The following is a 26,011-nucleotide window of genomic DNA, read 5'->3' on the forward strand; positions in this document are numbered from 1 at the left end:
GCCTGGATCTCCTTCTAAGTGCTTCTAGCTTTTGCTTTCCTTGCCCTCATCAGCATTTAAGCAGAAACCTCACACTGAAGATGTCTGAAACATGACTCCTCATCTCCCCTCTTCCACCTTCAAATACTCTCCCTTCTCTCCCTCTGCCCCATACTGATTCCCGAGACCAAACAACTACCACCTAGATTTCCAGGGCTTCTGCACTCAGCATGTAACCGAGTGGCCAAGAGAGAAAGGTCAGGTCATGTTGGACTCCTCTTTTGAGCTTTCACAACCAACCAACCAGCTTAACTGTGGCATCTCCGGAACACCCTTGAGATCTGCTCGTCACTCTCAGAGCTCACTGCCACCACGAAACCCTCAGCTCCAGCTCTGGATCTCGTGCGTGAACTGCTGTATCAGTCCCTAATTGGTCTCCCGATGTCTAGTTCCCTCCACCCCCATCTATCTTCCACTCTGCCTCCCCTGATTTTCTTTCTGACCTGCTGACAGCACTTCCCTACCTAAAACCTTCAGTAGTACCTCTGGCCTGTAGGCTCGAGGCTAGGACTGCTGAGCCCTATCTCCATGTACCCAGGACTCTGAAGCTTACCAGAGAACTTGCTACCCTGAGTCATGACCTGTTTCATGTATGTCTTCAGCATGCCAGAGACTGAGCATGCCCAGCTGCTGGACCAGGAACTTCCTGAGGGCTAGGCATAAAATTGATACCTTTCTGTTACCTAGTGTCCAGCCTAAAGCCTAGTGAGGGTACACAGTAGAGAATGCTAAAATTAACTGAAGCAAGAGAACACTGGAAAGGCAGTATGACACAGATGTGCTGGCCCCAGGACCCCAACTGGCTGGTCTAAAGTGAAAAACTTTGTCCTGTTCAGAACAGCTCACGTGCCTAACAGATGTGTCTGAGGATCAGTTTGCAACAGGGCCAAAGATTACAGGCTCCAGGGGTAGGTGTGGGGTCTTTGGAGACCTGGATAAAATTGGTACAACATGCTGTGTAGGTAAAAGGGTGAACAGACTGCTTTAATAGCTGGGTTAGATTCTGAGATTAGTCAGCAGGAAAGAAGATGTTTCAGTTTCAAAATATATACTAGCATACTTGCTGAAATACATTCATTGTAGCAATGAAATCTCCTTAACTCTTAAGGACAATTTTAAAAAGAAACTTAAGCCTGCTAGCCAAAATGAGATCCTATCTGGGCGAGGCATCCTCTAGAAGGGCGAAGGTTGGTGGTCATGGCCACCATTTAATGGAGACACTGCTCTTAACTTCCACAATCACAACAAAAGTCTCCTTGTGAGTCCACAAAAAAATATTCACAATGATGAAATCCAGGTCCCCCAGAGCCAGAGGGCTTGAGGCCACCCAAATGAACTCCATAACCTTATTAGGAAGAGGATAAAAAGAAAGAAGACCTCCCAAACTAAAAATGCACTTTGTTGCTTCCACGAAAATTGCTCTATTTGTGTCCTGAGAAGTTCTTCTGAAAGAATGCACAGTCATTATTCAGAAACAGACTTTGGTAACAGCCAAAGAAGGTAATATACCATATCTATTAATTTTCTTTCTCCTTTCTCTGTATTAGTTCCTATGGAAATTGCTCCATTCTATTACAGGACCTAAAAAGTTATTTCAGGGCAAGTACAAAAGAAAAGAAAAATTCTCACAGGTAAACTGTAGTTCTTAATCTTAGGAATAATGACTAATTCTGATGTAATTTTTACATGAAGAAAACCCATATGTTTATTTAAAAAAAAAAAAAAAAAAAAAAGATGGTAAATCTGAAACATTTCAGACATTCCAAAACAAACCATCCTAACTTTTAGAACTTTTCTCTCTTCCATTCTTTTCCACAGCAGCTGAGGCCACAGTGTCCTCAGCTTGCCTCCTATACCACTTTCAGGGCTCCTGACTCTGGGGCTCCCTGGCTGTGCGTGCTGGCTCCCAGAATCCACACTCCCACTATTTCTAGGTCTAGTTGGTCATTCCAGGACTCCTGCTGGCTAGGCTAGGTCCCTCCTCTATTAAGAGAGAAAGATTAAACTTTCTAGGTTGCAACTTGCCAAACAATGGCAGAGTCATTTTTAACATTAAAAATAAAATTGGGCCCTTAATTCCTAGATTGGTCCTCACCTTTTTTCTTCTGGGATGTTCTCCAACAGCATTTGAAGGAAATCCTGGAATAAGGAAAGAGTAAGTCATTAAAGATGTCCGTCAGTAAATAACCCTGCCCGGAGTCATGCCAGAGACTGAGCATGCCCAGCTGCTGACAGCTCGCCTGCTAGGGAAGGTAGGCTGACGCTAAATTATTAGGCTATGTACTCAAATTAGTAATTTACCAGGGCTTCAATCCAATCAGTTAAAGAGATTTATTTTTGTAAAAACCACAAACAAATTTAAAAAAGTAATGTTTGTTATTTTGACCTAACCCAACAGTTTATTTCATGTTTAACTATTTTCAGAAGGCTAGCCATAGCATAAAGCACTATCCCTCTCTACTTAACCACGTTCTCTTCTTTGTGAGGTTTCCCTAGAGATCCTATTACACACGGAATAATCTCAGCTCTGACAGGCTAGTAACTAACAGCTTTTTTGCACTGCCCTATGGACAATAAAGATGAGAATCAAGACAATTAATATCCCAATGGAGGAACAAAGATGTCACAATTCCAAAAATAGTTCACGGGCCCCTGCCTCCATCTGCAGCCTCTTCTGGCGCCACTGTGCACGTCCTCAATTGTTTGACATTTACGATGTTTCAAGAATAGATTTTTTTTTTAATCTAAAGGCATGACTTACACACGCACACACACCCATTTTATCCTTTACAATGGAAAATGGAAAATTTCAAACACATTCAAAAGTAGCAAAAAAGTATAATTAACCTTCACATACCCATTATCCCACAGCCAATCTGCCCCATCCACTTACCTACCTCCTGTATTATTTAGGAGTAAATCCCAAACATTACATAATTTCACCAATCAATGTTTCAGTAAATGTCTCTAAAAGATAAGGACTCTTCTAAATCATAACCACAATACCACGGACCTAGAGATTATCACACTAAGTGAAGTAAGACAAAGACAAATATCATATGATATTATTTACATGGGGAATCTAAAAAAATGATACAAATGAACTTATTTACAAACTAGAAACAGACTCACAGACATAGAAAACAAACTTATGGTTACCAAAGGGGAAGGGAGGAGGGATAAATCAGGAGTTTGGGATTAGCAGATACACACTACTATATTACACACTACTATATATAAAATAGATAACAAGGTGCTACTATATGGCACAGGGAACTATATTCAATATCTTGTAGTAAATTATAATGGAAAAGAATCTGAAAAAGAATATCTGAATCACTTTGTAGCATACCAGAAACCAATACAATATTGTAAATAAACTATACTTCAGTTTAAAAAACAACAACAACATGTACCAGTCAAAATGGATGGGGAGGGACTTCCCTGGTGGCGCAGTGGTTAAGAATCTGCCTGCCAATGCAGCAGACTGGGTTCGCTCCCTGGTCCGGAAAGATCCCACATACCACAGAGCAACTAAGCCCGTGCTCCACAACTACCGAGCCTGTGCCTAGAGCCCGTGCTCCACAACAAAAGAAGCCACCGCAACGAGAAGCCTGCGCACTGCATGAAGAGTAGCCCCTGCTCGCCACAACTAGAGAAAGCCCACACGCAGCAAAGAAGACTCAACACAGCCATAAAATAAATAAATAAATAAATAAATAAATAATAAATAATAAATCTCAAAAAATAATGCAAGGGGACAACCTCAAACAGAATAATGTGCCTGCAGTGGGTATATTAAGAAAAATACCAAAGGAAACAAAAGCAATATTTAGAATGCAAAGAAGTATTTTTGATTGAGGTTCTTAAAGTCATTGTTTTTATTATCTTAATAATTACTTTGTAAAAAAGTTGAATTAGAAATTAATTTTTCATAATCTGATATATTATTAGATTACTTTGCAGATATTTCAATGGCTTAACAGAATTCTTGCTTCTTAAAAATGCAAGTACTATAATTATAATTTCTTACTAATTTTACTTCATTATCTCCTTATAGTCCATATCAATTTGTCCCATATTTGTCCAGTAATTTATGCCCAATTATGTGGGGGGGATGTTACATTAACTCAATGGCAAAGGGGAGAATTTAATTGCATGAGAAGCAGGAAATCCAGAGTTAACCTTAATTCTGCCCTTTTGCATTTTCCAATTACAATTGGATCTTTCTTTACAAAACTGCAGAGCACAATGTTTCAGATTTTGTGTGAATACAAGAAAAGTGCAGGAGGTCCCCAAGAAACCCTGCTTCATTTTTTAGGAAAGCTAACTGTCCCATTTCTTAAAAGGTGGCCATCTGCCTCCTCCTGCCTCAGAGCTGAGACCTGCAGGCCACACAGCAGCTAGCTGGAGGCTGCCAATCAATGCTGAAGAGGGCGGGTCTAAGGGATCACACTGGGTCACAAAAACGCAATACATCAAGCATCTCTAAGACACGATGCCTGCATTTCCACAGGCTATGGGAATGTTTGTCTACAGTGCTAGACATTCTTCTTCTGTCCTGTGCTCCTTCCAATCCAAGAAGACACTTGGTCTCATCCAGGCAGTCTTTGTATCATCAGTGGAATCAGCTCAACTGGCCCTTCATATTCCTTTCGTAGACATCTTAACCACAAAATGCTAGTTTTCCTGGTTCTATTCAGAAATTGGCATGGACTCCTGGAGTGGAATCATAGAAGCCTTTCCCCATTCTCCACAACAGAATGTTATAAAAAGGAACATGTCTCTTATGATTATTCCTTCCCTTAACACCTCTTTTCAATTTTCATGTGTCTTCACTCTTCCCTTCATCGTGTTGGCATTTTTATAAAAGCAACTTACAAATATCAATTGGACAAGGAGGGTTTTCCTTCAAGGGTGAGTCTAGGATCGCTGACAGGATCTAAGGCACTGACTTGATCTAGGATCACTAACAAAATCAGCTAGCAACAAATATTAGGTGTCCCAGTTTCTTACCACTAGAGTATACCTGAAAAAACTAAAGCCAAAGACAAAAACAACAACAACAGCAGCAATCCTGCTGTTTTGACAGTGGGTTGGGGTGAAATCTGGATCCTTGACAATTATTACAAGCCCATACCCTACTCAAAAAAAAAAAAAAAAACCAAAAACCAAACAAAACCCCCCACATTCCTTGGGAATTTTTTTTTCATTTCTTATTCTCCTAATAATCTATATACTAATCAGGTCAGTCCCAGACAGCTTATTTGACCATCACCTAAGAACACTAAATTAGGCATTACAATTTAAAAAAACAACACTGATTTTGGTACATAGTTAATTTGGTAATTATTTTGTAGTCCTGGTGAAAGTATTCAACAAAAAGCAGGTGCATGTGGATTCTACTGGATAAACTGACACTGGCTTGATAATTATACAGGATTAGGAATTTCAGTCAGACGTTTTATGACTAACCACCATGGTCACAGGGAGGGGGAGGTAGGAGGGGCAAAACAAACAATCAAAATGCTGAAATGACAGTGTTGCCAGGATGAGAACGGAAAAGAAATGATCAAGAATAAGTCATTGTTAAGCTCAAGAGAACAATTTTAGTTGGGAGGTAGAAAGATGATAATTCTGAAATACCTGGCAGATGGAGTATTGGGAAAGGAAAGGATTCAAACGTAAATGGATAAAAAAGAAATTGAGGAACTTCTGTGTAAAGAAACTGAATCATGGCCTTCCTCGTCAATAACTAACTAACAATATAAACAAAAACACAATCCATTAAAAAAAAGTCAGCAAAAACTTCACCAGCAGCATCCAAACAAGGGAAGAATACAGCCTGTGGCATAAACTTCAAAGAGACAACTAAATAAAGAAACATAAGGTTCCAACACAGCCTCCAACCCTCCCTCTGTCCCGCCCCTCCCCTCATGCTTAGCAGGAGTGGTACTGGGGAATTGCCCAAATCCCACAAATTCTCACAAAAACCTACACGTTTGGAAAGAAACAGGAATATCTTTATTTTTCCTCTCTTTTTGACTGTGAAGGGACTGAAAAATGTTTTCTCAAGTGAGATGAGGAAAACCTGGGAAATAAACAACTGAGGATGACACTCTTATGAATTGGTTCTAGGGCTCCAACCTGAATTGGAAGAACAATATTAATTGACAGAGTACCTGCAATGGCAAAAAGTGGCACCCAGATGAGGTGAAGAGAATCTTGGCTGGGGACCTTTAACAAAATTTCAAGAGTTAGTGGAGCCAAATTCTTACAACAAAAGCTGTATACAGCTCCGGAGGAGCTCTTCCCCTCCACCTTCTCCATGCATAATATCCAAGCTTCAAACTGTAGCTCAAGGGGAAGAAAATCATGTCTAAGACAAGTTGCAAAAAAATGAAGGATAAAGTTCCAGTACATATGAGAATAAATACAAGGTCAGGACAGTGCAACTCATGCTGAGAATGAGCAAGAAAAAAAGCACGGCATCTTTGCAAACTGATACAACAAAAACCCACATAAAGGGAGACACAGAAACAAGAAGCGCAGCATAAAAGACAAGGAATCCAGTCTTGAAGAAAACATAATCCAAGGCACAGAAGAAAATTCTCCATAAATGCTTTACACTAAAATATAAATTAAAAAAAAATAAGAACATAAATTCAGTAAACTGAAAGCTCAAAGACAAGATGACAAAACAACTAAATGAGAGGAAGCAATTTCAAAGCAAAGGAAATAAATTAGGGACCAAAATAATACCATTATAGGATCATTAATCAAATAGAAGCATCAAGGAAAAGAACAGCCATTAAATAAAAAAATTAATAATAATGTTATAATAACATTAATAATAAAAAATAATATTCCTTGAGATAAACATATACTATAAAGAACAGAAAGACAAAAGCCACTAGAAAATAACAAGTATGGAGGACAAAGATGACATATCATAAGGATAACCAGTAACCTTGAAATTTGGAATCCTGCAAGGGAAAAAAATGAATGTGTTCAAAGATACAATTAAGATAATTTTACTGAAAGAAGGAAGAATAGATGCTGAGTCTAAAACTGCACAGTGTTTTCCAGGAAATAAACTGTTGCAGACTCATGGACACCAAGTCACTTTTGATTAAATTACTAAACATCAACGGTAAAGAATTCTTCTGTCATCTGAGTGTTATAAAGAGAAAAAAATAGACTGACTTCAAAAGTTTCAATAGCAGTATTTAATGCCAGAAGGCAGTTAAGCAATAGTCACAAAGTTCTGAGGAAATGAAAATATGACCCAAGAATATTATACCCAGCCAGTTTGAAACGCAAACATAAAGGCAACAGGCAAACATTCTCAAGCAACTTGAACATCAATTTGCTAACAAAATTTAGCCATCAAAATAAAGCATTCATGAATACAGAAGCAGGGTAAAATGACTGTTAGTGAATACCAAAATCCTTTAAATACAGAGCTAGGACTATATTATGTGAAAATTATATAATAGTAACAGCACACACTACAAATGATATAAACCTTAACTATGCAAAAATATTAATTAAGAACAATCTAGAATTGGGGGAAAAGTAGTTGAGATACATAACTACTGATTTCCTCATCTTTCATATAAGAGAATAAACTGATGCCTTCTAAAAATAAGATATATATCTAAAGAGAAAAAACTAACAATTTCAAGCTCTTTAAGATTTTCTGTAATTGAAGAATCTTTTAGGAAATTATCTCTCTTATATTTATTTGAAGTTCAAGAAAGTCTTTTATATTCACTTTAGTTTCTTTTTCATGTGTTAAATCCAAGTAAAATAAAATTTAAAACATTTCACTAAATTATGTATAATACTATTTTTATAAAATTATTTCTAAATATGTTTTTGTATCTATGTGTGTACAATCATACACACATACATATATACTATATACCCATATACACACAGATACATGTATACATATAAACAATACATAGAAAGAGAGAAAGAAACGGAGTGCAATTTCTAGAATGATGTTCACCTAATATTAATTATAGGTATTTATTGATGGTGAGATTTTGAATGATATTTTACATTCTTCTTTGTACTTTTCTGTATTGCTTATTAAATTTGTTATAATGAGTATGTGTCAGTCCAAAAAGCAGTAATTTCCAAACTTACTGGGGGACTGGCAGAAGGACAACTGGATATTCACATGCAAAAGAATGAAGCTGAACCATCTACTTCACACCACATACAAAAATTAACTCAAAATGGATGAGACCTAAATATGAGTTAAAATACAAAGCTCTTAGAAAAAAAACATAGCAGTAACTTTTAATTAGGGAAGAAGATATTTTCAAATCATATATCTGATAAGGGACTTGAATCCAGAACACATACTCTTACAACTCAATAATAAAAGACAACCCAAATAAAAACTCAGCAAAGGATCTCAATAGACATTTCTTCAAAAGATATATACAAATGTCCAATAAGTCCATGAAAAAATCCTCAATGAGATAATGCAAATTAAAACCACAATGAGACACCACTCACATCCACTATGATGGCTATTATCAAAAAAACCAAAACAAGTATTGGTGAGGATGTGGAGAAACTGGAACCCTTGTGCATTGCTGGTGAGAATGTAAAATGGTGCAGTCCTTGTGAAAATCAATGTGGCAGTTGCTCAAAAAATTGAATACCATACAATCTAGCAATTCCAGTTCTTCTAGGTATGTATTCAAAAGAATTGAATGCAGGGACTCGAACAGATATTCGCACACTAATGTTCACAGCAACATTATTCACAAGAGCCAAGAGGTAAATAACCCAAGTGTTCATTAATGGATGAATAGATAAACCAAATGAGGTATATGCATGCAATGAAATATTGATACTTAAAGAGGAGGGGAATTCCCTGGTGTTCCAGCGGTTAGGACTCTGCACTTTCACTGCCGAGGGTGCAGGTTCAATCCCTGGTCGAGGAACTAAGGAACTAAGATCCCCACAAGCTGTGCAGTGTGGCCGAAATAAATAAATAAAAATAAAAAGGAAGGAAATTCTGATATATGCTATAATATCGGTGAACCTTGAAGAGATTTTGTTAAATGAAATAAGCCAGATACAAAAGGACAAATTTGTATTATTCCATTTGCATGAGGTACCTATAGTAGTCAAACTCAGAGACAGAAAATAGAATGCTAGCTGCCAGGGGCTGGGGGGAGGGGAGAATGGGGAGTTACTGTTTAATGGATACAAGTTTCATTTGGGAAAGATTAAAATGTTCTGGAGATGCACGGTGGTGACAGTTGCACAACAATGTCAATGTATTGATGCTTTAATGCACTAACTATACACTTAAAAATGTTAACCATTTTCTTACGTACATTTCGTCACAATTTAAAAGGTTAAAAAGTAGGGACTTCCCTGGTGGTCCAGTGGTTAAGAATCAGCCTTCCAATGTAGGGGACATGGGTTCCATCCCTGGTTGGGGAACTAAGATCCCACATCCTGCAGGACAACTAAGCCCGCACCCCGCAACCACTGAGCCCGCGTGCTCAGGAGCCCGTGCACCAGAACTAGAGAGAAGCCCTCAATCTGCAATGGAGATCACGCGTGCTGCAACGAAGACCTGATGCAGCCAAATAAATACATAAACTTTTAAAAATAAATAAATAAAATGAAAGAGTAAAAAGTAAAATTAAAAAAAAAGTTCTGATATATGCTACAACTTGAACCTTGAAAACATTATGCTAAATGAAAGAAGCCAGTCACAAAAGGCCACATATTATATGATTCCATTTACATGGAATGTCCAGAACAGGCCAATCCATAGAGACAGAAAGTAGGTTCGTGGTTGCCGACAGCTGTGGGGAGGTAGAAATGGGGCAGTGACCGCTATCGGCTGTGGGGTTTCTTTTGGGGGTGATGAAAATGTTCTGGAGTTAGGGAGCAGTAATGGTTGCACAACTCTGTGAATACAAAAAAACCACTGACTTGTACGCTTTAAAAGGGTGAATTTTATGGTACGTGAATTATATCTCCATAAAGCTGTTACGAGAAAACAATAAAGCTACAATTCAAAAGAGTTAAACAAAAGCAAAGCTGAACAATTTGGTGACGGGAGCACTAAACAGTCCACGGGAAGCTGATATTGGAACCTGAGAAGTCATGGCAAACCCAATGCACTCTTTCAGCGCTGTAGCATCTTGGTGAAAAGTGGTTTGGGCTATTCAGTTAACCAATCATGAAAGACCCCTGAGCCAGTTTTCAAGCTGTCTTTCCAAACACATGGTGAGGAATATCCCCCCTCCCCTCAACCAAAGAATAAGAAGAGGGTAGAGGCACGGAATGGCTATCTAGTCTCGTTCCACTCACGCTATTCCTTGCACACGTGTTCAGATTATACATGCACATCCTTTACATCTAATATTATGCACAATTTGACTTCAAAACTGTGTATGAGCACAACTTTCAAAAATCAAAAATACACATCAGTCCAATCTGTGCTGAGACTGCATCCTTTATTTTCTATCAGCTACGAGCACTGTTTTCAGAGCCTCTCGCTCTTTGTAAACGTTCTCGCTATGTGCGGCTTGGCCTCACACCCATATAGACCGACAGAGTCTCTCTCTGTGGCCAGGCTGTCTGAATATTTCAGTGTATCTTGTTTGTAATCTATTTGTTTATCAAATATATATGGTGTACGTACTGTGTGCGAATCATATACTAAGTACTGGTGAAATAAAGTACTGTACTTAGTACTGTACTTAGCCAGCCTTGTCGAGCTTATACATAGAATGGAAGAGAGAGAAGAGAAACAAATGGACCTGTAAAGGAAAATAGAATTATGAAGAATGGTAATGGCAATGAAGGCAATGAAAAAGGCAAAGGGTAGAGAAGAACACGGTGGATGTGTATCTGCTCAGCAGGAGTGACTGTGATTGTGGCACTGACGCTGACATGGAGAACGAGAAGGAGCCAACTTTGTAAAGATCATTCCAGGTGGAGGGGAGAGCAGGATTGCTTTGTTTTTGTTTTCAAGGTCACCTAAGGTGCAACTACCCACATCGTTATGCACAGGACAGCTCTGGGTTATAGTCTGTCCGAAACTACAGGGAAATCACCCTCCCGGAAACAACGCTTTCCTGTGTCCACTTCATTAACTTCTTGTTTTTCCTATCACATTAAAATGTAAATCTTTTTAATATTCACGTAATCTAGTTGCCACATGCCACACCCCCTCCAACTGTATATCATGGACTCACGAGGACTCATAAATTACCTGGGAAAGAATTAGCTGCCCATGAAATGTGTGCACAAACTTTCTTAAAAATGAAAAATAGGTGTCATCTCCAAGTCTTTTGGCAAGGAACCGGAGAAGGAAATAGCCCTAAAAGAAAGGAAGAAAAAAGATGCCTATCATGTGTTCATCTGAAAAATGCTTACAAAGTCAACTCTAACTTACCCACCAGCACCTTATGCTCATCTAGAAAGTTTGGCCTACCTTGTCCCAGGCTGCCCTTTGTATTCTTACCAGTAAGGCTGAGTATGGTACTTAAGGATCAACTATTCTGCTTTCAACTCATCTATTAATGATATCACCATCTTGTTTGTCCTTGGCTTACATGAAGCCTTGATGTCCATCATGGACCAAAAGGGAAGAGGGGCCTAGCTCCTCTCTCCCTAAGCTATCAGGAAAGGCCTTTACAGCTTAAAATACATATATATTTTTTAATCACTCCTGTCTTCTAGCTAGAACCTGACAGCAGTTTTAAGATTCTGTTCTTTGAAGCTGACATGAAGCGGGGAGAAGGGAGGTACAGGGAAGGGAACAGTTCAGCTTCCTTTGATTCATGTTTGGGTGTGAAATGATTTAATTATTGGACAATCAGAATCTGCTTGGTCAAATGTCATTACAATGCTGATGGTTTTTTTGTTTTGCCCCAACCATGTTACTAACCTTCACTGTTTACATGTAAAATCTAAAAAGTGATGCACCATAATAACTGGCTTCTGCCACTCAGATACACTTACCTTTAAATAATGAACCTGCATGAAGACCTTCTCCGGATTGAGCCCATGTTTGATGACAGATGATCCTGAATCACTCACATGGCCAGTTTTCTCTTTATTGGGTCTAAAATGATGCAGTGAAATTTTCTTTGAGTATAGAATATTTTTAACTATTAGACCATAATATCACCTTATTTCTTATTTTCAGAGTTGCCCAACAGAGTCTTAATTCTATTCAATAGTACCAGGTGTAATTTAAAACAGTTTACATTATAAATTCACATACTGAACAAGGAGGGATTTATATTTGGTTTGGCAACCCGAGGTTGGCTATTGGCAATATTTTATATCCTCTTATCCAAGATTAAAGTGTGCCAGACCCTCGAGGAATCTAAGCTCCAACATGAATTATTTAAGAAACTATACACTTTTCTTTTGGTGGGAATGCTGGACTGGGAAATGCAATGGAAAATGTAGCTTTACTTGGAAGAGTAAAGAACTTATATCTTTTCCAAAAAATTCTGAAAGCCCCAATGTTATCCACTTCTATTGATTTTCATTTAGTAATTAAGGCTCCTTTAAGAAATATTTGTACTCTGAAGCCATTTTAGAATCACAAAAACAAAACAAGAAAAGTCACAGAGGCCCATGTTTTTAGAACAGGTAGAGACATTAGTAATCACATACTTCAACTGCCTCATTTCACAAATGAGGGAAACTGGCACACAGAGATTAAGTCTGTATCCAAGGTCTCATGGCTTGTTTTGATTCATGGTGACATTAAAGATTGAAAGCAATGTTTCCTTATTGTCTATCAGAGTGTTTTCCATTATGCTCTATGATTTTAAATGTTTCTTAAAAATTCATTTAATAAAATATGATTGCATTACAGTGACAATTCAACAACTAACTAAATTCAAAGTAAGTGATACGGCATTTAAAGCTTTTAGCTGTTCAAAAACCAGTCACTTACTGGACAAGCATTGAAGAGCATGTGCTGGGGTGAGGGGAAGGCAAGGGCTGATAAGAGGCCCGGTACATCGGAAAGGCGAGGGGTTATTTTTATTTATATGTATATACATATTTTAAAGATTTTTTTGATTTGGACCATTTTTAAAGTCTTTACTGAGTTTGTTACAATATTGCTTCTGTTTTATGTTTTGGGTTTTTTTTGGCCACGAAGCATGTGGGATCTTAGTTCCCCGACCAGGGATCAAACCCACCCCCTGCATTGGAAGGCAAAGCCTTAACCACTGGATCATCAGGGAAGTCCCTATTTTTATTTATATACTTATTTATTTATTTGTTTAAGAACTTTTATTGAGATACAGTTAACATACAATAAACTGCATATATTTAGAGTGTACTATTTGGTATCCCAATCTCCCAATTCATTTCCCACCCAACCCTCCCTGCTTTCCCCACTTGGTGTCCATATGTTTGTTCTCTACATCTGTGTCTCTATTTCTGCCTTGCAAACCCGTTGATTTGTACCATTTTTCTATAGTCCACATATATGTGTTAATATACGGTATTTGTTTTTCTCTTTCTGACTCACTTCACTCTGTATGACAGTCTCTAGGTCCATCCATGTCTCTACAAATGTCCCAGTTCCATTGCTTCTTACAGCTGAGTAATATTCCATTGTATATATGTACCACATGTTCTTTATCCATTCATCTGTTGATGGACATTTAGGTTATATATTTATTTTTTATTGTTGTTTTTAACTTATTTTACTGCGGTATAGTTGATTTACAATGTCATGTTAATTTCTGCTGTACAGCAAAGTGATTCAGTTATACACATATACACATTCTTTTTCATATTTTTTCCCACTATGGATTATTATAGGATATTGAATATAGTTCCCTTTGCTATACAGTAGGACCTTGTAGTTTACCCATTCTATATATAATAGTTTGCATCTGCTAATCCCAAACTCCCAATCCATTTCTCTCTCACCCCTCTCCCCCTTGGCAACCACAAGTCTGTTCTCTATGTCTGTGAGTCTGTTTCTGTTTCATAGATAAGTTCATTTGTGTCATATTTTAGATTCTGCATGTAAGTGATATGGTATTTGTCTTTCTTTCTGACTTACTTCACTTAGTATGATAATCTCTAAGTCCATCCATGTTGCTGTAAATGGCATTAGTTCATTCCTTTTTATGGCTGAGTAGTATTTCATCGTATATATGGGGAGGGGTTATTTTTAAAAGGTAGTTGGTTTTCAAAGTACACAGCCTTTGGAATCCTAGAGACCTAGTGTTGACTCTCAACCCTACTACTTACTACCTGTTACTTACGAGCAGGTTACTTAACATTCTCTAATCCTCTGTTTACTCACTTGCAAAGGTGGGAATAACCTTACCTATCTCCCCAGGTCCTGTGGGAAATGATTGAAATAATACATGCAAAGCATTTAGCCAGGGATGGGGATACAGAAATTACTCAAACTTAATAAACCTTTCTAAAGTTGTTAGCAATAAATATTGCTAAATTCAAGGTTGGCCATCTGATGTTAGAAGTCAAGAGATTGCAATAGTTCATCCCGTTAATCCTATACGCCCACAGACACAAACATGGAAGAGTGCTAGATCTGAACAGCAGTGCCTGAGGATGACCCAACTCGCCAAATCAGTCCCTTTGCAGTGTACTCTAGCTGCCAAGCAAAGAATCCCAGATTAAGTCTCTCTGCTGAATATTCTAGTACATTATCCCAGCAGACACAAGGCTCAGAGCCAGCAGATACCTAAAGGAGGGACGATGACAACCAGCCACTAGAACTAACTGCATAGTTTGAATTTTTCTAGTTGATCTCTGACTTACAGACGTGACCATACTTGCAGGAATAACTAGTTAGTCCCTTTCATCTTCATTTAAGACTGTTGAAAAGTATCAGCTTTATTCCTGCTCTCACATTTGTCCTGGAGTTGAGTGTTTTTATAAAGAAAGCCATGCTGTCTTTGATGGGAAAGCCCACCAGCCACAGCCTTGTGGGGAGGAGGAGAAGACTTCTCAGAGTCAGCCTGAATTCAAACCAGTTTTCCCAGCCCCAAGAGAGACAGCGCTGCTGTGAGTTTCCTTTGCCCTTGAGCTCTGAATGGAGACTACCAGCAGGGGAGGAACAGAGAAGACCAACCTAAACCTCTCCTGCAGAGGCTGGCTTCCAGGCTCAAGAGTCAAATGACGAGTTTAGTTAGCGCTCTTTTTCCGTTGACTAAAAATGTCCTTCCAGAAAGCATCCCTCTCTCACTCCCTTCTTCCACCCTCTCCAAATGTTCAAGAAAATTCTTTTATGCTGACAGCATGCAAGGCAAATGTACAAGTCCCTAAGAGATTCCTTTTACAGTAGACATGGTGCTGGAGAGAGCAGTGCCCAGGAGAGCTTTGTGAGAAATCAAAGTGGGTGGTTTTCATGAAGAAAATATACTCCACGAGCGGAAAAAGGGTGACTTCCATTTCCGTGCTACTCTGGTTCTCATAATACCACTTACTCCAAGTCTATGCTGGGAGACAAAGCACAGAGAGCAAGCAGGAAACAAATGAACTACCACTACCTACAATAACAGATGACACATGGACAGGACACCAAGTGGGGAAAGTCGGGGCAGTTGGGGGAGGGGGTTGGGATGGGATGAATTGGGAGATTGGGATTGCCATATATACATTATTAATAAGAAAAAATATATATCAAATTGTACACTTTAAATATATGCAGTTTATTGTATGTCAACTGTATCTCAATAACAGTTGAGAAAAAAAAATAACAGATGACTCTCACAGGTGAATGAAAGAGGTCACACCCAAAAGGTTACATACATATGTATGATTCCAGTTAAAGGAAGTCAAAGAACACACAAAACAGATCTATGAGGATACAGATCAGAATAATGGTTACCTTTGGGAGGGAGTATTAACAGAGTGGGGAAAAAGAGGAAAGTTTCTGGGATGGTGGGAATGTTCTCTATGTTAATCTGTGTGGTGCTTTCATGAGGATAAACAGTAAAAATCTACTGAGCCATCTAGAAATATCTGTGCAATATAGTGTATATATATTTCAATTAAAGTTAAGAAAAAATTGATGAGCATGAAACAATATACATTTTGTGAGAATAAAATAAAATCAGTCTAGAAAAGGGGCTTTGCTGTTCATGTGCCATGAACACATGACTAGGGTTAACTGAGCTCTCTACACCAGAGGTCCAATTAAATAAAAAACTTTTTAATGACATTGTAAGAGGCAGGAAGAACTGTGGCAAATACAATTGGCTCATTCTACTCCCATAGTCATCCACCTTCTTCCTGGCTACTTGTACAATTAAGTCTGAAAAGTTAAACATTCACTTTCCAAGTGTCCTTGCAGCTACAGAGAGTCAGAAGACGTAGTCAAGCCAATGAGACAAAAGCAGATGGTTTGGAGTTGGGTTCTGGGGAAACTTTTGCTTTCTTTACAAAAGGGGAAATATGACTACTACTATTCCTCTTTCCCCCAAACATGGTGGATGGAGCTGCAGCAGCCACTTTGCAACCATGAGGCAGCAAATAAACATGCTATGGAGACCAGGATGGAATGAAAGAAGGTAAACAGTCTTTGATAGTACCATTCAGCTGCTGGCCAGCCCAAGACTGCCTGCGTTTACACTTATTGTATGAGAAAAGTAACCCTATTTGTTTAAGTCAACAGTGCTTTACTATTCTATTTGTTGAAGCCAGATTCATTCCTAATGGATGGAGAATTGAACTAATACCAATAGCTACCATTCCTGTTATCTCCTTGTGCCAAGTACTCTGTCAAGCTTTTTATGTAACATGTTCTTCTATCTTCACAAGAACCTGATGGGTCAGGTACTGTGATGATGGCCATATAAAAGTGGAGGAAAGTGAGGCCTGGAGATGACCACAAAGCTAATCGGTGGCAGAACTGAGGCTGGAACCCAGGTCCATGGAACACCAAAGTTCTTGCTGCATTCTGGGGCCTCCCCTAGATCTAGACCCCCATCTCGGTTGTGCCAAATACCAAGTGGAGAACCTCAGACAACATGTTTACTCTCCCTTAAGCTCAATTCCCCCACCTGCAAAGAGTGTGATGAGGCTCAGATAACACAAAAGCACTTTGTAAAGTAAAAGTGTTAAGTGTTCAACATTTTACGCCAGTGTTTATTTCCTTGGCTGGAATACATGGAATGTGAGAGATCAAGTTACCAAGGTCGTTTGGGCTTAAATACCCTTGGTTTCTGTTGTACCTGGCACCAAATCTGACAACCGAGATTAGCATGACCTTTCCCGGCCCACCTCCTTCCTTTTCCACTGCACTCACAGAAGCAATACGGACATTTAAAAAACTGTCAGATGGCAGTGATATTTGATACACACGATCTGACTTGGAATCAAACCTCCTGAAGAAAGAACTGATTCTGCAGGGCTATCGCCAAGGGTGGGATTTGAGAAAATGCCTCTGAAAGGTGGTGTGTTAGCTTGGGTCTGAACACCTACTTCTCTGCCATGGCCCAGACAGGCCGTCTGCCAGCATTCTCTGTCTTATACTCCTTTGGCAGTAAAAGTGAGAGCCACGAGATAGCTTCATCTATAAACTTGCTACTGTAGCGCTTGAGCCAGGGACTAAGCATCCCAGAAACGAGACAGAAGAGGATTAATCAGCATTCTAACATCCCTGCTCTATCAGTGGCAGCTGCCCCACAAGGTCTGATGGTAAGGGAGCTGGGCCTCACTCACCCCGAAGTAATGGAGGAAGTTAAATGCTACCTTTGTGGAGAACTCTGAGCCCCCAAAACACAAGTGAGATCTCCCAGAGAAGCAGCATAACACATTGGTTAAGAATCTTGACTCTGCCACTTAAGTGCCACATAATCTTGAGTGAGTCAGGCAATCCCACAAAGCCCAGTTTTCATCTGTAAAAAGGGGACAATGATAGTGACCGTGGCACCTCATTAGGCTGTTGCAGTGTCTAAAAATACCTAGCCAGCGTGCCTGTTGGCATTTTGTAAGCACAATATAAATGATGCTAATCTCATCATAATGAATTACTGATTGGGGTCAGGGAGTGCCAGCGAAGCCTTCCTGTGACAGGCAAAGACGTTAGAAAGACATTACCCTATAGTTACATGTGTACGATGTTATCACTGAGGAAAGCAGGGGGAAGGGTGCAGAGGAAATCTATTATTTTAGTAACTACTTGTGAGTCTAAAATTATTTCAAAATAAAAAGTTTTTTTTAAAAAAAGACCAGGCACATAAATGTAGCTGTACACCTTCCCTTTACGAGAACCCCTGATTTTGAACTTAACCCTGGGGCTGGTCTGTAAGCCTGCTCCTGGCTGCATCATCATCAGAAAACAAATAAAAAGAAACAACAAATTTCAGGTGTTGCTGAAAATCCTAGTAAGCTAAGTCTGGGCATATTCCTGACCCCCCACCCCCACCCCCAACAGTCTGTACCCCTCTGTGAAAAGATCACGAAAATTCTGGGTGAAAAAGGAGGCAGAATAATTGAAAGCACAGGAATTTTGTGCCCTCCATTTGTTTTTGCCACAATTTTTCCATTTATAAAATGCACATAATGAACACTCGCCACTGTCTTGCCTTTGGACACTGCTACCAAAGAGAAGTGGACAAAAGGTTGTGCACACCTTTAACTAATGAAGCTGTATCGTGTCAGGCTACTGGTGTTTGACAAGTTTGATTATCTGTGTGCTTTTCACAATGGATTTAACAGCTACCCAGCATGAAGGTTTTTCCCATCGGGGACCATTATCCTAAAGCAGGCACAGCAAGATATCACTCCGGTGCAAAAAAAGGCAATTGATAAAATGATTTAAGACAGATAGAGGCATCTCTCCAAGGAGCCACAGGAAAGTGAAGAAGGTATATCCTGTCCCCTGATGGTGAAAGGAGCCAGTGGTCAGTAAGTATAAAAGAAGAGGACAGCTGCTGACGCGGGTGATAAGAAAAGACTCTGTAGTTAGCAGAACTGTGGAAAACACAAAAAACTCCACAAATTTTGATAAGTAGGGCAGGGAAATGAAAGGTGAAAGTTAGAAAAGCAGGAAGTAATGAGCATTAATAAAAAACCAAAATAGTCCTCAGGTTTTGAATGGCCGTAAGTCATAAATTCCTTTCTAAGAAATGAAATCCCCCAAAAAAGAAAAAAACACGGAACAGATTAATACAATAGCCTGAGAAGTATATCATCATGTTCAACACACCAAGAGGTAATTTGCACATGTTTTCAAAGCAGACGAAGAAGAAAACAGAGAGCAAAGAGTGCCTAGGAGGTTTCTGATAAGGTGGGTTGTCAGAGGACACGTACAAAAGAGGAAAGGGGGCATGCTGGAGAAAGCTCACTACAAGAGCTGGGAAGCTGTAAAATCGTTGCCAGGAAGGCAGAAATTCAAATGAGCCGGGGCTAAGGGAGCGTGCCCAGGACAACGAGAAGGGCTTGTGGAGTGATTTTTGGAGCCTAAAGAAGACCAGGTGTTAACAGGTGACAGAATGAACAGAATTACTTGACTCCCACTTCGCTTCAACTTTCCTGCCAAGGAGAATAATTTTCAAACTATACATGGTAGAACAAGCACTGTTATGTGGGAACTGATGTTTCATATTCAGGAACTGATTCTTGGTACCAGTGAAGAGGGCTCCTTCATCCTTTAAAGGAGTTCTGACTCCAGATCCAAGTGTGGGACATGCCACAGCTTAGAAAGCTTCCAACTGCAATCACAGGCCTCTGGAGGCATCAAATGATGGAGCCAATGGAGAGGGGGCTGATGGAGATAGACAAATGTCATTCTGATTGCAAAGGAAGAGAGAATAAGAGGAAGGGAGGCAAAATGTGTGACTAGGTATTGAACAGATAGTTTGTGAGCACTTAGAAAATGATGGACTGCAAGAAGGTTGCATGGGATCTTGAGGGCCACTTCCATACATTCACTGTGGGTACTAGGCAACCTGACTACTATACGGCAGCTGGCAGAATGGATGTGGTGGCGATCATATGTTGGCTGTTTCATAGCTTCATAGAGCTTAAAAAAACAGAGCCGCAAGGCTGTTGATTAATTCCTTGCTATAACCAGGAGGGAGTCTTAGGGCTGTGCCCAAGGAATGATGACTTTATTGGCTTAACAAATTTGCAAGTGACTTGAGTCTGGAAGTCTAGCTGGTTGACTGACAGAATCTCCAGTCAAGAACAGCAACCACAGGCTGGAATGAGGATCCAAAGTTAATGAAACAGTAGTTAATAAGGACAAAGAGGCTTTTAAAAGTATTTACCTATGAAAAAGATTTAGTATATTAAGTTGTCTGTAAACTCAACACGCAGCAAGAGGTGACTGATGTGGCTTCCAAAACAATAAATGAAATAGGAGGTGGGATCAACAGGAGCAATGAGATGTACGAGGAAGTCCTGCTGGGGATGGGGCAGACGGCTCGGAGAGCTGGGCTCTGGAGCCAGGCTTGCCTCTGCTTTCATCCTGGCTCTGCCATTTCCTAGTGGGAGAAAGGTGGTCAATTGCTATATGCATCTATCTCCTCATCTATCACATGTGGAGGAAGACGGTACTAGTACTATCTCATAGGGCCATTTTGAGGATTAAATGAGATAAATGTACACAGTGCTTAGAATAGTGTTTGGAACATCGGAAGCACTCAATGAATGAAACTAAGGAGAAAAAAATGCACAGGAGTTGGAATGCTAAGACTGCCCCGAGAAGGGGTATGATTCTAGGTTTAAAAATGAAATATGGTATACATGTGAGTGCATTCAACTAAGTCTACTCATGCTTGTCCTTTCTTTTCTGGATTATCCAGATCAAGGGAAGAAATGATAGTTCCAGCGTACTCTTCACAGGTGTAACCTCAAACAGAGTGCTCTATTCAGTTCAGGTGTCACATCTGGAGAAGGCCACTGTCAACAAAGAGAACAGCAAAGAACCAAGCCCAAGAAGGGAACTGTTCTCCCAACTCTGTGACCTAGTGACTAGAAAAGCAAGGACAATGGTCTTTAGATGTGTGGACTGTTTGGGTGAGAACAAGGAGAAGCCTGTGCACCTCTAGAGGTAAGCGCTAAGAGGACAGGGCAGACTTTACAGGGATGCAGCTTCCAGCTCCCTCTAAGGAAGGCCATTCTAAGACAAGCTGTTCCCACGGGGAGGCTGCTGCTTGCTGGAACAGTGAGATCTGGATCCTGGGATTCCGCAGGTAGAAGCTGGGTGGCTGTCTGTCAGGGATATGGAAGGTTAGGCAAAGTCACTATTAAGGTCCTTTCCAACCCAAATATTCTATGATTTTATGAGATAAGACAGCCCAGAGTGTATTTAAGCTGTATCGTTTAGAAGTAAAACATCATTCATTCACTGCAGTGGAGTCAATAGGTTCACTACGCAGCCTTGGGTTTGCTAAATCCACCAAGGCTGATTTTTTTTTTTAATTTATATATTTATTTATTTATTTAGTTAGTTAGTTAGTTAGTTATTTGGGGGGGGGTACACCAAGTTCAATCATCTGTTTTTATACACATATCCCCGTATTCCCTCCCTCCCTCGACTCCCCCCCACCCTCCCCGCCCCAGTCCTCTAAGGCACCATCCATCCTCGAGTTGGACTCCCTTTGTTATACAGCAACTTCCCACTGGCTATTTTACAGTTGGTAGTATATATATGTCTATGCTACTCTCTCACTTCGTCTCAGCTTCCCCTTCACCCCCCGCCCCCCCAAACCTCGAGTTCTCCAGTCCATTCTCTGCATCTGCATCCTTGTCACCAAGGCTGATTTTGATTAAAAAACAAAACAAACACAAAAGCCCTAAATGAATTAGAGGAACCATAACTGAATTTTATTCAACCACATATATTTGGGGATAGACTTAGCTAAAGAGTATAGGATCCCAGCAATACAAGGCTCTCATTATCTTCTTTACAGTGTTGTATGTGAGAGAGGCATATGCAATACACCTGAACTAGTACCCTCATAAGCCAGGCTAAAAGGGGCCTCTCACTGTTCAGGGCTAAGGTGATCAGAGTGAAACACAGGCTTGTCAGTCTGCTCCACACATTCAGAACACAGGAATACAGAGAACCTGAAAGCTACAGGAAGCAAAAGTAGAAAGGATAAAAATGGAAACTTTTTTTGGTAATGTGTCCAAAAAAACCCCATGAATTTATCTTGGAAAGAGGCAAATAAGACAAAGAGTGACTTCATTTTACAAGGGGAGGTTAGAAGCACGTTTTGAACCTAACAGCATGTGTGGTGCTGCGCGCTGAGATAATGGGAAGGATCGTCTCATCTTATGACTCAAAGAGGAGCAGATGGCCTGTGGGAGCTGGAGAAGGACTTTTCCCTCCTCAGTGGAGGATGGCACAGTGCTGGGGACCAGAAGTGGCAGGGGGTGGAGGGCTTGCCTGAGTTTGAAGCCCAACACACACCAGGATGTAAAACAGGATGAGTAGTTGCGAGAGCAGCTCTGTTCTCAGTCTTTTGGGCAACCGTGTACTATATTTAGGTCTTACATTTAACATGCTGTGCATTAATTGTAATTGTAAGACTATTCAACACAGTATGGTTTGTAAAAGCAAAGAACTAGAAATTACCAAAATGCCCAGTGGTTAACAAATGGTTAGTGAGTCATGGAATGTTCATATCCTGGAACATTCTGAAGCAGTTAAAAAAAAAAAAAGACTGGCATGTGTTGATAACAGAACAATAGTCAGGATTACAGGCGGTGGAAAAAATTAACACACACACTGGTGCATATACACTTGTACTTGAGGGATGCCTTCTTGAACGTGAATCATCTCTCTGCGGGATTGTTATACCACAGACACTATGGAGACATCCTCCTGGCATCCAGCACTGGAAACGACTCCTCAGGTCTTATCCAATGCCCTTAGGACAGCAGTTACCTCCTGCCATACTTTCTTCTTCCATCTCTCCTTTGGACAATTGCTGGTCAACCCTGCTAAGGCTACAGTGATGTTATAGAACATCCATTGATTTCTATCAATCCCTTTCCTTTTTAAACAATTGAGATATAACTCACATATCATAAAATTCACTTTTTTAAACACGTACCATTCGGTGGTTTTTAGTATATTCCCAAGGTGTGCAACCATCACCAGTACCTAATTTCAGAACATTTTCATAACCCCCAAAAGAAACCCCACAAGCAGTCACTTTCCATTTTCTCCTCCTTCCCCAGCCCCTGATAACCATTAATCTACTTTTGATCTCTATAGATTTGCCTACTCTGGATATTTCAGATAAAGAGAATCATACATGTTGCCTTCTGTGTTTAGCTTCTTTCAGTTAGCATAATGTTTTCAAGATTCATCCATTTTTATAGCACATATCAGTACTTCAGTTCCTTCTTATGGCTGATTAATAGTCCATTGTATGAATATAACACATTTTATTCACCAATTCATCTGTTGATGGATATGGGCTGTTTCCACTTTTTGGCTGTTAAGAATAATGCTTCTACGAACATTCACGTACAGGTTTTTGTATGGACTTATGTTTTCATGTCTCGTATATAACTAGAAGTGGAATTGCTGGTTTGTATGGTAACTCTATGTTTAACCTTCTGAGGATCTGCTGGACTGCTTTCCAAAGGTGCTGCACCATTTTACATTCCCACCAACAGTGTATTAGGGTTCTAATCTCTCCAAATCCTCACTAACACGTGTTCTTATCTGTCTGTTTCATTATAGCTATTCTAGTAGGCATGAGTGGTATTTCGGTGAGGCTTTGATTTGAGTTTTCCTGATGGCTAACACCATCAAGCATTTTATGTGCTTATTGGCCATTCGTTTATCTTCTTTGGAAAAATGTCTTTTTAGATCCTTTAACCATTTTTAAATTGGGTTATTTGTCTTTTTATTGTTGAGTTGTAAGAGTTCTTTACATATCCTGGATACAAGTCCCTCAGATATATGATTTGCAAACATTTTCTCCCATTCTGTGGGTTGTCTTTTCACTTTCTTGATGGAGTCCTTTGAAGCACAAACTTTGAAATTTTGATAAAGTTCAATTTAATGATATTTTCCCCTCTTTGATTTTTGACCCTTTTTAGGTGTCATATCTAAGAAACTGTTACCTAATCCAAGCTCATGAAGACTTACACCTATGGCTTTTTTTCCCTAATAGTTTTATAGTTTTAGCTCTTACATTTAGGTCTTTGATCTATATTGAGTCAAGTTTTGTATGTGGTATGAAGCAGAGGGTCTAATTTCATTCTTCTGCATGTGGATATCCAGTTGTCCCATGAACATTTGTTGAAAAGAATATTCTTTCCCCCACTGAACAGTTCTGGCACCCTTGTCAAAAACCAACTGATCATAAATGAAAGGATTTGTTTCTAGACTTTCAGCTTTATTCTATTGATCTATGTGTCTGTCCTTATGCCAGTACCATGCTGTCTTGAGTACTGTAGCTTTGTAGCAAATATTAAAATTGAGAAGTATGAGTACTCTCCACCTTTGTTCTTCTTCCTCAAGATTATTTTGGCTATTCTGGGTCCCTTGAATTTCCATGTGAATCTTAGGATCAGCTTGTCCATTTTTGAAAAAAAAAAAAAAAGAAAAGAAAGAAAGGCCCCTGAAATTTTGACAGGGATTATATTGGATCTGTAGATCAGTGTAGGGAGGGTTGCATCTTAACCATCCTAAGTTTTCCAATTCATGAACACAAGATGCTTTTCCATTTATTTAGTTCTTCTTCAATTTCTTTCAACAGTGTTTTGTAGTTTCCAGTATATGTTTTGCACTTCTTTTGTTAAATTTATTGCTAATTATAAACAAATTTATTTTTTAATTTCCTTTTCAGATTATTTATAGCTAGTGTATAGAAACACAACTGTTTTGATGAATACATAAAGAAGATATGGTACACACACACACACAATGGAACATTACTCAGCCATAAAAAGAATGAAATAATGCCATTTGCAGCAACATGGATGGACCTAGAGATTATCATACTAAGTGAAGTCAGACAGAAAAAGACAAATGTCACTTATATGTGGAATCTAAAAAATAGTACAAATAAACTCATTTACAAAACAGAAACTGACTTGCAGACATAGAGAACAAACTTATGGTTACCAAAGGGAGGTTGGGGAGAGGGATAAATTGGGAATTCAGGATTAACAGATACACACTACCATTATAAAATAAAGAACAGGATTTACTGTATAGCATAGGGAACTATATTCAATATCTTGTAATAAACTACAGTGGAAAAGAATAGAAAAAAAATATAGGTATACACATATATATGTATAACCAAATCACTTTGCTGTACACCTGAAACCAACACAATATTAAATTACAAAAAAAAAAAAAAAAGAAAAAAGAAAGAAACACAACTGTCTTGAATATTTCTCTTGTATCTTGCAATCTTACTGAACTTGTTTATTAGTTTTAACAGTGCTTGGGGGAGGATTCCTTAGGATTTTCTATATATAACATTATGTCATCTGCAAAAAGATAGTTTCACTTCTTCCTTTCCAATGTGAATGTCTTTTATTTCACTTTCTTGCCTAATTGCCTTGGCTAGACCCTCCAGTACAACGTTTAACAGAAATACAATCCCTCTTTTTTATCCCTTCTCTCCTCAACCATTGGCTTGAAAGGGGGAGGAATTCCTATAACACTGGATTTTAATATGTAGTAAGATATTTTTCTCCTGTGTCTTTGAAGCAGTTTCAGTCAAATAGTTGTACAGCTTTTGTCAGCCGTTCCTCGTCAAAACTATTGGCCAAAACACAGACTAAATGAGGAGCGTGGGGGAGACCTACAGGGATCAAGCAAATGATTTGTAGGACAGAGTCAATTTAGGATCACATGAGCAAGTACTCATTGGTTGAGAGTTTTCCTGAATGGGAAACTAACACTCATTAGCCAAGAATGCCATGTACACAGTGCTAGGACTGGCTGAGGGTGTGAGATATCCTCAGAGGACAA

General features: G+C 39.3%; 1 protein-coding gene across 6 annotated transcripts in view; it reads right to left on the reverse strand.

Moving 5' to 3' along the window:
- The window catches only part of AOPEP (aminopeptidase O (putative)), a 365,989-nt gene that overhangs the window by 111,726 nt on the left and 228,252 nt on the right, over window positions 1-26,011 (reverse strand). For 5 of the 6 annotated variants that reach the window (XM_057722559.1, XM_057722552.1, XM_057722551.1 and 2 more), the window contains 3 exons: window positions 12,058-12,160; window positions 11,306-11,413; window positions 2,135-2,178 (listed from right to left, as the gene is read on the reverse strand). In XM_057722559.1, coding sequence (XP_057578542.1) covers window positions 2,135-2,178; window positions 11,306-11,413; window positions 12,058-12,160 — 255 coding nt within the window. The remainder of the gene's footprint in view (window positions 1-2,134; window positions 2,179-11,305; window positions 11,414-12,057; window positions 12,161-26,011) is intronic. The other variant, XM_057722556.1, reaches the window with a different exon arrangement.

The sequence above is a fragment of the Hippopotamus amphibius genome, chromosome 2, assembly GCF_030028045.1.
Source record: "Hippopotamus amphibius kiboko isolate mHipAmp2 chromosome 2, mHipAmp2.hap2, whole genome shotgun sequence".
In the NCBI taxonomy this organism is placed as follows: domain Eukaryota; kingdom Metazoa; phylum Chordata; class Mammalia; order Artiodactyla; family Hippopotamidae; genus Hippopotamus; species Hippopotamus amphibius.